This window comes from Neurospora tetrasperma, assembly GCF_000213175.1.
Source record: "Neurospora tetrasperma FGSC 2508 unplaced genomic scaffold NEUTE1scaffold_1, whole genome shotgun sequence".
Classification (NCBI taxonomy): Eukaryota; Fungi; Ascomycota; class Sordariomycetes; order Sordariales; family Sordariaceae; genus Neurospora; species Neurospora tetrasperma.
Genome location: NW_009799099.1, coordinates 4135604 through 4148117, shown reverse-complemented (window position 1 = coordinate 4148117; position 12514 = coordinate 4135604). Strand labels below are relative to the sequence as shown.

The 12514-nt window shown below is 51.8% G+C and overlaps 4 protein-coding genes across 4 annotated transcripts; all 4 read right to left on the bottom strand.

The window, feature by feature from the left end:
• Positions 1-238: 238 nt before the first annotated feature.
• NEUTE1DRAFT_107752 (uncharacterized protein) lies at positions 239-1280 on the bottom strand (the record flags this gene model as incomplete). Its single annotated transcript, XM_009850028.1, has 4 exons — positions 239-568; positions 665-787; positions 884-1210; positions 1275-1280. 4 exons carry the CDS (start codon positions 1278-1280, stop codon positions 239-241), a joined length of 786 nt encoding a protein of 261 aa, XP_009848330.1.
• Positions 1281-6392: 5112 nt separating this feature from the next.
• NEUTE1DRAFT_116038 (uncharacterized protein) lies at positions 6393-6868 on the bottom strand (the record flags this gene model as incomplete). The annotated part of the gene is made up of 2 exons (XM_009850027.1): positions 6393-6699; positions 6737-6868. 2 exons carry the CDS (start codon positions 6801-6803, stop codon positions 6536-6538), a joined length of 231 nt encoding a protein of 76 aa, XP_009848329.1.
• A 63-nt stretch (positions 6869-6931) lies between these two features.
• On the bottom strand, positions 6932-8691 carry NEUTE1DRAFT_116037 (uncharacterized protein; the record flags this gene model as incomplete). Its single annotated transcript, XM_009850026.1, has 6 exons — positions 6932-7191; positions 7253-7419; positions 7478-7803; positions 7865-8093; positions 8156-8216; positions 8453-8691. The coding sequence occupies 6 exons, from the start codon at positions 8565-8567 to the stop codon at positions 7124-7126; spliced, it is 966 nt and encodes a 321-aa protein (XP_009848328.1).
• A 1301-nt stretch (positions 8692-9992) lies between these two features.
• Positions 9993-12199, bottom strand: NEUTE1DRAFT_77077 (uncharacterized protein; the record flags this gene model as incomplete). The annotated part of the gene is made up of 3 exons (XM_009850025.1): positions 9993-11774; positions 11854-11867; positions 11927-12199. The coding sequence occupies 3 exons, from the start codon at positions 11946-11948 to the stop codon at positions 10815-10817; spliced, it is 996 nt and encodes a 331-aa protein (XP_009848327.1).
• Between the last annotated feature and the right edge of the window lie 315 nt (positions 12200-12514).

Here is a 12514-nt window from a genome sequence, read left to right as displayed (position 1 = left end):
AAAGGGCTAGAGAACCCGCGGAATTGTAGTTACATACCGTGCCATGTCGAAGAGTGGGCGAGTGGCCTGTCAAGAAGGGATCTTGATGCAAAAGCACCCAAGAGGGGTGATGGGAGATGAGAAGGGATGGACAGCAAACCTTAACAACGCAGATCCCCCCCCTTTCTGACACCTCTAGACCTGACGCTGGTCGATGTGTGATATTTTCTTCTGTCAACGACGGCCAGTCAATTCTTGATTACCCCATTGTACATTCGCAAGTGTCATCGCCGGAGGAGAAAGGGCGAGTTGTCCGCGAGTTGGCCATGTCCGTGGGCGGGTCTCTCTTCCCCCGGCAACGGCACCGGCACAACACTTGTGTAGCGCGATTCCACTTTCCCCCGGCTGCCGGACCCCCACTCTCTCGGGGCCCATGCTGTGTCGGTGAGGTTCGAAAATTTCCGAATGACGATCCGGGGCTCTCGCCGACCGTGAAAACCAGACAAGATTGGTGCTTATCAGGACGCAGACTAGGCTTGCTTGCATTCCACTTGATGCAATGGCAGGTGGGGTCTTCTGGGTTGCAAGGCTGTGACGAACAAGTGCGGAATGAGAAAGTGGAAAATCTGAAGAAATGTGACGCTCCGAGGAGGGGAAGGGGGGTGGGTAACCTAGAGGTACGTACTGTACGTACGCAGTATGTAGAGGTAGGTAGAGGTACCTTTAAGTTGCTGCCTAGCCTGAAGTTCATCGCGATAAGACCTGTAGCGCTGTGGCCCCTTTGTTGCAGTGGTGCTTTGAGTGGAGTCTATTTGTGTTAGTGTACATAGCGCCGGCACCAGCCACAATCGCAGCATTGCAGCAACGACTTCCATTTCGAATTTGACATGCAAATAATACATACCATCCCGCCGTCCAACGCCTTTGTGAAAGTCGCCAGATATCCTCGATTCATCGCATAATTGCCATCAAAGAGTCCAGTCTCGTTCAGCTTGAAGCAAAGAAAATTGCTGGCTGCAAAGGCGACATACCAGTCACGTGTGCAAGTGTACCCTCCCTGTGACAATATAGTACAACCTTGGATCTCTTGAAGTCGACATCGGACAAGTTCTATTTGTTGCAAGTCCATGTCGCACAAACTGCAAGCGGCCTTTTTCAACTTGACAGTAGTAACCCAGTACACCACCATGAGCAGTAAGGGGGTCGGAAGGTAACCAGAGACTTCCCAACCCTATTGCCTTGATTTCTAAAGCCTACCACTAAGTCTACCACAAAAGAATTGGAAGTCTTCATACGTACATTATGTGCATCGGTTCCTATATTTGGACGATCAGATCGCTGCAAGGGTTCCGTAACCAATACCACGGTTCCTGGTGCTCAGGCCCCGAATAAATTAATTTATTTGAACAAAAGTCTGGTGCAGGATGGACGGGATGTACGGTGATCATCCTGGAGACACTCGTCAACACCGACGGGATGGCATGTTATACGGAAGTGGAAGTGTGCTCCGACCCGTCAAACTCTCCCTCGGGGAACTCAGCAACACAAGAGGACAAGTGATATCTTGCGAGCCAAACGATACTGACACTGGCTCTCAATCTCAAGTGCGTTGTGCAACACATACGGCCGTGGGAATTTTCCTCGCCATCCACGGTGAGCGATGCCAGTACTCCATTGGGCCAAAGTGGGCGGAAGACTCTGAGAAGATATCACACTTTAGGTGTTACTTTTGGTCGTCACTTCTGGTGCGCTTCTCTCGTCACTCCATTCGGCCTCGCCGGTTGCGACGTTGACTGTTGGGTACCATCGTCCCGTCCCTCCACGCCTCCGCCCCCGGCGCCGCCCGTCCCTACCACGGGCCACTCCCGGAGACATGACTGATTTGAGCTTTAACCTTTCGGTGTTCTACCCGTTTGTGGAAGGCCGGCCTCAGAAAGGGTAATGGAAAATGACAGCAAAGGATACATGGAAAAGCTTGTTGGCTTCCATGTTACCATGAGTGCCTAGACTACTGGACGGCCCCGCCTTGCCCGGTCTTCTCATCACTATCAACACGGGACTATCCATCATGATGTCGGCTACCGTTCACGGTGAACCGATGGCGCCCCTCCTTCACATAAGTCAATACTTCCTCCCCACTCTGGATGAAGGTCACTGTGTTCAACGTTCAAACCACTCGAGATACTCGAAATCGAGAATCGTGCCACTCTTCGGTATAGAATTAAGGCAAAGGGATGTCTGCCGTCTCCGGATGCCCCAAGAGTGAAATCGATCTTCCAGATCATCCGGGATGTCTCGCAAAAATGACACATTTTGAATTCCGTATTGCTTCCTTAACTGAAGCGTACCCCTTTCCTTTTTCTTTTTCATTTTTCCCTTTTCTTTTTTTTCCTCTTTTTCTCTTTTTTTCTCTTTTTCTCTTTTTTTCTCTTTTTCTCTTTTTTTCTCTTTTTTATACGTTCTCGACATCAGAAAATCCTATGCACCATCGAGAGGCTCGGATACCCTTTGTCAGACACTTGTCTGGCTCTTGTGTCATCCTTCCCCAAATAGTTGAGGTTTCCAGCAGAGCACCAATGAATGGAAAGAAATAGAGGTAGCTAGGTACATTACACAAGCCAGGGACACACCGAAGACACTCGTACATAGCGGAATAGGTAGCAATACTTTTCGGCAAGCACCCGTGATGCTTACTGTACTCTTCAACACAAGATATCCGGAATGTCAGCATGACGTCCCGACTTTGTACGCCCTCGATCGAGCCACAGAATGAGGCCTCATTACATAGTCACACCAGGGGGCCACCGATCAAACTTTCTTCTTCGACATACCATAGGCCCTCTTCTAAACGGCTTAGCAAGCAATACCTGGGCACAAAAGGATATTTCTAGTAGCACTCCTTTCACTGACATACCGGATGCTGAGCATCCCGGTCGTACAAACGATGGGACCCAATTTCCCGGGACGAGATACATGACTCTATACACATCGGTTCGATCTGAACAACTGTTTTCAACGAGTGACGTCTTCATCTTGCCCTCGTTCGTATCACGATATCTTGTTGTACGCTTGTAAACCTAAACGAGGGACAAGGGATCTCCATCAGGCCATCACAACTCTGATGATCCCAGAGATGTACCTTCTTCCTCAATCGATCTATGCGCCACTATTCAGGGTCCCATCCAGATATCTAGACCTATAGGGGTCCCAGGAACTAAAGACAGGGACAAGGACAAGGACAGATGAGGCGAAGCCCACGTAGGCCTGTCCGACCTTGCAGTATCGATGTTAAATTCTGAGCGCAGTCTGGGCGCTCGCATTCACACGAGTTTTCGGTTCCCAGCTGGATGGTTCGGCATTCCCCTCCCCCCGCGCCACCACCATTTCTGGAAAGGGGAGGCAGTGGGACACTCCAGTTCAGTCTGGCCAGACGCTCATGGTATGTATAGGTGTACTTTGGCCCGGGGCAGACCATTAACAGCCGATGGCCTCTTTTCTTTTGCCAGCCGTCGTCCACTCTGCCATTTTACACTAGTGCAGTGTATAGTCTCAACGTCTTTGTCTTGTTCGGGCTCATTCCCGAATGGTTCCTTAACGAGGTTTCGAAGCTAGTGTCATGCCTACTATGCGCAAGCCACAATTGCGGAGTTGAGACCGCTTCGGTTCAGTTAAGTACTTTGGAGGAATGAGATTGGGCGGCCAGTTCCAAGGTTGAAGGGTCCAACTGATCCAATACATGTCACCACAACACCTAACAGAGGGTTTACGTTCCGAGCGGTAAATAAAAAAAAAAAAAAAAAAAAAAAAAAAAAAAAAAAAAAAAAACCCCGGCACTTGAACTGGTCTGATTGTAATAGGCTCGGAGCAATTTCGAGGAGGCGCATGGTAAAGGAATATCTTCGGAGGCGGCTCTTGATTAGCTCAGTCGGTCAGATGTCCACGAGGTGCGGATTTCCGAATCCTGGCTAAGATCCTAGTGGTGTTAGTCGTCTATAGATCAGTTTGGACCAAGACCATGCCCCTGTCGAACGAGGATTTTGACCATAACCAGGGTTTGAGGTTATATGTATTGGTCCGATAAGCCTATCCCGCAGGCAATCATACCAATGTCCAAAGGTATGTACAAGTCAAAGTCATGCAAGATTGAAAATAGTGTCAAAGATCTGGACTTCTTTGGACCCTTGCCACCCCGCATCCTCGAGTCTAAACCCAGTGGACCGGATAGGTAAGATACGTATTATGTAGGTATGTACAGTATCATCTGGCTCCTTCCCCGGATCACCAAAGTCTTGGGTACTTCAAGTTCTTGCACACCACTCGATCAGATCATACCTTTGGATCCCGAATCAGCACGCTCTTTCCGCTTATTTTTGCCGCATTCGTTTGCTTTGCAGCTGCCGTGCCGCGGTGAACAAAATGTGTGCGATTTGTATAATTCATTCCTAGGTAACCAAGACCGACACCAGCCATCCTGGCCTTGTGAGGGCAGAACCTAATCAGCTATTATCGTGAGGTGGAGTCGCGCGTCTCTCATGCCCGGGCCCAGTGGCGATGTTTCTTTCTCCCGTGTAAACTGAACTTCAGCCTTTTGCTTTCTTGGAGGAACAACGACCTACGATTGCCGAACAGATGATGATTGATGAGCAAGGAACAGTCAATCATTGGCAATTACGGAGCATGCCTAGGTACCACCTTCCATTAGAAATCAGGTGGGACAGGTTAAGCAAGACGTAAAAAGTGTAGTAATCAGAAGTGAAGAACTCAACTTTTACGAACGCCATTTGCGAATGATCTGCAGAAGAGGATGAAATGGCCATCATCCGACAACGAGCAAAAGTAAACTCCGTCATATGGCCTTTTACATTTTTCTCGTACAAGTAATGCTTTACGCCAAGTGTGTAGAACGTGTGGTAGATGCCGACGGAGTCAAGGGGGCCAATAGGGGATATGTACATCACCAGGTTTGATCACTTCCCTGTATGAGATATCCATATGGGCTTACTATTCCGATATTTGCTCGAGTTCCAAGTAATGCCTACTGTAAATGCTATGATTCGTCCAACCCGTCCTTGCCGCCATTCAACGATTCACCTCATCGCTGCCGCAAATCCAGGGCCGACTACGTCTGAGATGAGAATACTTCAGGCAGGCCAAGGCTAAGTCCATCTCCGTTGGACGGGACGCAAGGGAATGTCTTGACAATACGTAGCTGGTAGTTGGCCATTCATCCATTTTTCCCACTTGGCTAAGATCGAGGAAGGTACGCACGGAAAGAAAAGCGTACATCGGTCTGACATTCGTCCATTTGCAGACCTCGTTCACCACTCATGATGCAAGTCGTTCTTCGTGTCTGGACCGACAACGACAGAAAGAACCGAAGGATTAACACCCAAGGTGGTCGATCATATAACGCCAATCATCGTCATGATCACCAACGGGAGTGTGAGAGAAGCAAAAGCCACTGACGAGATATGTGCCAAGAGTAAGACGTGTTTGGTTTGTCGCCGACGAAAAAGCCTCCTCCTGCTTAACCGCTTGGAAAGGCGCCAATCCTGATGGTCGATTGATTCTTGGGAATTTACCCCTTTTAGGTGCAGCTAAGAGATCCAAGAAAAGGTGGTCGCCTACCAGGCGCGCGCCTCATGTAGTTATTGTCCTTGGTTAAGTCGTGAGTTTTGTTGCGCGAACTAAATCGCGGACAGACGGATTCGAGGATTGGGTCGTCTTCGAACGACTTGGAGACAATGAGTGGGAAACCCATTCAGTGAAGTGCCACTGCTCGTGGCGACAGGTGAAAGAAGGCTCAAGTAAGAATTTCACAGGTGGACTCTCAATCGTCTTTCATGAGAGCCCGAATCTTGCAAAGAGATACCATTGGGAAATGTAACAAGAACAACATGAACTGTTCATGAGAGTAAGCCGATCTGCATCATGCTGGGTGTGCTAGAGTTCCTCGTTACCCCATCACGACAAAGAACATAGGTACCAGACAAGGGGAGGGATAACTTCACGTGATTGATTCAGCACTCACCCCCGTAGACTCCTTGCTGCTCCCGGCCAGCCTTAGCTTCGATACTCGTCGACCAAAATATGTCCAGGACCATAGCGACTATATTATCCTCCAGCCTGGCTTGGGCCATCATTTGTGGAGGTACTTAACTCAGTACCCGGTAACGGATCACACTTACACTGTCCGTACTCTCCATTAACGCTGCGCGTCTCGTTCCGGGATATGTTGTCGCCTGGGTTATCTTGTCAGCTCTGATCAACGCCGCAAGGAAACGAACCAAGGAGATAAGACTTCAAGCGGTGCAAGAGCGCTCGGCACGGGGAAGGTGTACAGGCAATGGGTGAGATATCGAGGAGCGAGACAGCATGCAAATCATAGATCAGAGCATAGCCAGCATCGAATAAAGCAGCAAACAAGTAGCTCAAGAGGTAACAAGGCCGATGATAAGGAGTAAGGATGACCCGAAACTCTGATATGTAAATCTATAGGACTAAGCAAGCTCAACTGTGCTCATCAACCAGCGAAACCAACGGCCGAGCATCCTCTTCATCCTCGATCGACTCTAGGCATTTTCACAATCCTCAAAGCCATGTAATAACTGGCTTGCAGTACCCTTGCGTCCCCAGGCCCAAATAGTCTCCTCTGGAACTCGAATAGCCAGAACGGTCTCAGTTTTCGACGTGATACCCTGATGAAAGGGGAGGGACTCTCTGTTCGCAAATCGTTCTAAGCGCCATAAAGACGAACCAAGCCGTCGACCATTTTCAGCGCCGATAAAAGCAACCTCTGCTTGACTATCCAGCGCCCTTCTCATTCTGGGGGGTAATTGACTGGTGATCGTGCTTGGAGTGTAGTAGACTGGCCATTTTCGCTGGTGAGCGGGAAGGTTCGTTGCGCGGTGACTTAAGAGTCGTGACGAGATCGTGAAAGGCGACGTAAGTTGAAAGCAACCGGGGTCACTCCGGATATCAGTCTAAGAACCCTGGTGCTTTATTCCCACAATGCTAATACAAGGCAGATACCCAAACGCCATTCGCCGTTCCAGATTTACAAAACCATCCTGCCAGTAGAACACCGAATTATGTGAAGGTTCCAGAACAGAGCAACGAAGATAGAACAGTACTAATTCGAAACTCAGTTATCGACGAACTCCTTCTGCTGGTAGACGCAAGAAACCATAGCGTGGTCACGCTCGTAAGGCTCTGTGGGTGATTGTTAGTTATTGTTGGCTCTATCAACCAAAAGGGATGCGGATGAACGTACCAAGAGTCAACTGCTCCTTGGGGAAGAACTTGTCCTCACGGAGCTTCTGGACCTCAGAAGCGAAGACCTGCTCGGGAGGAGCAGTGGAGTCAATGCAAGAAGCCTTGATAGAGATGAGAAGACCACCACCCTGCTTCAAGAAGAGCTTGGCGTTGATACCGACAATTCTGAAATGTGTTAGTGTCAGGCACGTACGGTGTCAAGGATCTGTATAAGTCGGCTTACCTGGCCTGATCGGGCTGGGCAACATCGGCGAAGATGACATCGACCATGGGGAGCAGCATGCGGTAAGCCATGGGCTTACGGGCATCCTCAACGATGGGGATGACGTTGGTGCGGCGAGTAGCCATGTTGATGAGATCACGGCCGGAACGGTGGGAGAACTCGACGGCGTAGACGGAACCAGTAGGACCGACAATATCGGCAACGTGAGAGACCGAGGTACCGGAGGCGGCACCGAGGTAGAGGACCTTGGAACCAGGCTTCATATAGATGGTTTCAAGACCACCGAGGATACCGGCAGCAAGCTTCGAACGGAAAGGGTTCCAAATCTGCAAAGTCCAATGTCAGTCTTTGTCGGAGGCCACAAGCTGGAAACCCTGGAAAACGTACGCGGTACTCAGTCTTGGTGGAAGCACCACCCTCCTCCTTAGAGGCGTTCTCGACAGAGATTCTCTTCTCGCCATAGACGGATTCGCCAGGGACAAGGTTGACAGTAGCGAGGAGATCCTCCTTACCACCACGAGCGACGAAGACGCCCTTGTGACGGTGAGGCTCGACGATGACCTTCTTGCCAGCGGCACCACCCTTGGCGCCACCGCGGGCACCACCACGGCCAGCACTATACTCAGAATGTCAGTCAATGTCTTTGAAGTAATCAGCGGATTTGCTAATAAGACGTACCCGCCACGGCCACCACCGCGAGGACCGCCACGACCACGGGGAGCACCACCACCACGGCCACCTATCGAATCATTGTCAGTAAAGTGTTGGCGTTGATGTGGTTGCTGTTGCCATCGCATGTAGAGTCGAATGCGATATGAAGTTCGACTGAAATCGTCATCCTACTACGAGGGGTCAAGAGGCATGCATGGCGACCACGAGCCGCAGCAGACATTGAGACACCTCGCAAGATGACGAACAGAAGCAACGACATAACCGCAAATACGGTTCAGGCGATGGCATTGAGGCCAAACTCACCACCGAAGCCACCACGGCTACCGCCACGGGCGCCGCCTCTGCCACCACGATCACCACCGAATCCACCACGACCACCGCCACGGGCGCCGCCTCTGCCACCACGCTCGAAGCCCATTGTTATAGAATGTGTCGGTATTGATAAGTCGGAGTCGGTATGAGTTGCGATTCTGGGCCGAAACGCGTTGTAAGATCTGTCGTGCGAGGCACAATGGGTTTAGAGTTGTCGCGCGGCGCTGTCGAGGACTCGGAAAAGAGCTTTTGCTGGAGCTGGGTGCAAAATTTCCTGGACATGGATTGAAGAGAAAAAAAAGCGGGGCACCAAGTCTCATCGCTGGAGCACTTTTTTTTCCGGTCGAGGCCATCTGCCTTTGCAATTGGCTGTCGTCCTGGCGTGGCGGTCGAGGCTCTCCAGTTTGTTGCGGACGCTATCGTGTACGGCTGGCAGTCCAGGAGGCAGGCTGTTATCGACGCTAGCACTTACTGTCCCCGCGTGCACGTGCCTCAGGCAAAGTGACGGTCCGCACGAGCCACCTACGCAGTGCCCACAGAGCCCTAATCGCGAAAATCGGTTTTTGTACGCCAAAATTGGAACCCATCACCACCTCTGAACATCACACTTGGTCGATTCCCCGTCCTCTCATCGACAAGCAGGCAAGATGGTGAGTAAATCCCTGCGAAATCCGTCGAACGAGAGAATCGCCGCCGTTATTTTGCTTCAGGACAGTTTTCGGGCTTCTGCAGCCGAAATGACGACGAAATTCTCAACGGACGACAATGACGGCTTTGCGAGCATTGCGAGCACTTGGAGGAGAGTGAATCGCTGACCGAGTCTTGTTCAAAATCGCAGGTTCGGTACGCTGCGACTGAGATTGCCCCGGCTAAGTCCGCCCGCTCGCGCGGCTCTTACCTCCGTGTCTCCTTCAAGAACACCCGTGAGACCGCCCAGGCCATCAATGGCTGGAAGCTCCAGCGTGCTCAGAAGTTCCTCGAGAACGTTCTTGAGAAGAAGGAGGCTGTCCCCATGAGACGCTACGCTGGTGGCACCGGCCGCGCCGCCCAAGGTACGACTTACTCGAGATTTACATGCACAAAGACACCCGAACCGGTACATCATGCGACGACGACGACAGTGGGGAGGACAAAGTGGTGGGGGAATAGGGGGGCATTGTCAGCATGATGGAACCGCGACCGACCGACACGAAACCGCAATCGAATGGAGGACATGGAAGACACGGTGCTGACCGTTTCTTCGTCATATAGGCAAGCAGTTCGGTGTTTCCCGCGCCCGCTGGCCCGCCAAGTCCGCCGAGTTCCTTCTCGGTCTCCTCAAGAACGCTGAGGCCAACGCCGATGCCAAGGGTCTTGACACTGGCAACCTCGTTGTCAAGCACATCCAGGTCAACCAGGCCCCCAAGCAGCGCCGCCGCACTTACCGCGCTCACGGTCGCGTACGTCAAACCCCGAGATACCCCCCTGATATCTGCTTCTGCGCCGGCAGACAGACGATCAAGCCGGCCATTGGCTAACAGTTATGCTTTAGATCAACCCCTACATGTCCAACCCCTGCCACATCGAGCTTATCCTCACTGAGGCCGATGAGGTCGTCCAGAAGTCCGAGGCCGTTGTCCGCGAGGAGGCTCACCTTTCCTCCCGCCAGCGTGGCGCTCGCGTCCGCCGTGCCATCACTGCCGCTTAAATGCGCTTTGATAGCTAGGTGATTGGACGAGGGGATGTTTTGATTGAGGGCTTCACTTTTTTTCCGGAACGGTGTACGCGAGCATGGCATTTTTCGGGTCAAGGTCACGATTCCAGGGAAAAAGGGGTCGATCATGAATACTCAATAAAAGAATTTGAGAAAGCATGACACGGCGAAACAAGTAATCATTCAAGTCCTGGCGTAATTGCCAACGGGACGCCAAACCGAACTGCGGGTTACCTGAGCTCTGAGAGTGGCTGTGACGTACCTGTCTGCCCCTGATGCAGAGCCGCATGATGTTCAGGTAGCTAGCCTTCCCGAAACGATACCCAATCCAGCATCCCCGAGTTCAGTTGGATGTGCCCCCTTTGCTGCGTGAGAAGTGATGCTTGAGCAAATACAGCTGCTATTGAGGTTTCGCCACTGGGGGTATCTTGGGTATTTGACAGTCATGGCTCTTATGATATCATAACCCTTTTGTATGAAATCCACCGATGCTTCTTATCTCTTCACCACATGTACAACAAGCCTTTGGTGATCGCACATTGTCCCCCCTCAGCACCCAGCGTGCTTACAATGGCCGATCAGGGAGCTCATATAATCGTGATCATACACATAACCAAACAAATGCCCCCGCCAGTTTCTTAGATGAGTAAATGGGACTCTTCAGCCCTGCATCTCTACGTCTTCCCCCTCTCCACCTTTCCTTGCCCTCTGCTCAGCTGCCCTCTTCTCCATATTCTTCTTGCCCTGGTTAACCCAGTCGTCATACGCACTTCCTCCTGCCGCAAGCTTCGCCGACACAACACCCTTGAGAATTTCGCCCGCAAACCCCACAAAGTTGTGTCGCCTCAGGGCGTTCTCGAACCGCCAAGCCTCACGCTTGCGCTCCTCGCTCGCCAGCAATTCCTCATCGGCAAACTCGCGTGCCCGAATCCGCAGGTCTCTGATCATAGCCAGCAGATTGAACCGGATCTCGCTGGCGTCATACCTGGCAATGCGCCGCTGCAGAACGTCCATAACCTTCTGCGGGAAGTCCTCCTGGGTACAAGCGCCGTGGCTGATGGGCGCCGGCTGCAGGCCGTCGAGCTCGTAAAGGGTGCCGCCGATGGGCGAGTACGCAATGAAATGGAATGCGTCTCCTTCCTCCTCATCGGGCCGACGCTGCGTCTCGTCGATAAAGGGACTACTGCGCGCAAACGAGTTGTGCGTGTCGCGGATCAGCTCCGAGTTGGAGAGCGCTTCGCCGCGGATTTCGGCCGGCAGGGCGATGGTGAAGTCGCGGAAGTCGCGAAGCTTGTCGCCGATGTCGATGTACCCCGCATCGCCTTCTTGGGAGACGGACGGGTTGGCTTTGTTGAGGAGCACGCTCAGGAGCGCCTGCGTACCACACGCGTTCTGGATGGTCTGATGAGCGAAGAAGAGTCGTTCGCTGGCGTCGTAGTCAAAGGTGCCATCGAGAGGCTTGTCAGTCCCTCGGTAGGGCTCGTTTGTCGGGTACTTGAAGAGAAAGATGACGCCGTAGACGGGGTGCAGCTGCGCGAGGGCATCGGGTTCTAGGGAGAGGAGTTCTTCGAATTGGACACCTTTTACGCCGAGATTGGTGAGAAGATCGGTGAAGACGCCCTTGAAGTGAATTGTCAGTCTTGAAGTCCTGCGCATGTGTGCCGGGAAGTACCTCGACGTGGACAAATGGTCAACATACCGCATCGGACTCGACTGTGGACGAATTGTCAGCTCAGAAAGCACTGTAGCTAGGGTGCCGCAGCCCAACTTACTGGTGTTCCAACCACCACTCATTTTGGCGCAATTTCGGCAGATTCCAAAGGGTGTGGGCTGAAGCCGTGGATGTGTTGGCGTAAGGTGACAGATGTATTAGAACGTTGCGAGTTTGTGGCGGGGCAGGAGCTGTCCAACGGCAGAAGCGAGGGTTGAATCAGAACAGCAGAACGGAAGCTAAGTTCAATATCGCTCGGTAATGTCTGAATTGACACGCTGGCGGTTATAGATGCTACTGATCATAGAAAATAATATCAAGCGAACCAACTCCGTACGCCAACAAGCTACAACTGCAGACGTCACGGCGAATGTTCAATGCGATGATGCAGCTCGCGGACCTTCGCCAACAGCGATAAGATAAGCAGGTTCCCGTTCAACTTCGTCACTGTCGCAGTTCCTGCGTTGGTGAAGCTTGCCCCTGGCTACAGGCAGCTGGCAACACAATCGGCTAACAGCTGTTTGTCAGCTGCGAGGGCATTATTACCCAAGCATCCTTCACAACTGTCAGTCCAAAGCTCAGGAAGTGCTTTTGATCGTCTCTGCTTTCCGTGGGAACAACGACGCATTTCGACATTGAACTTCCTTTA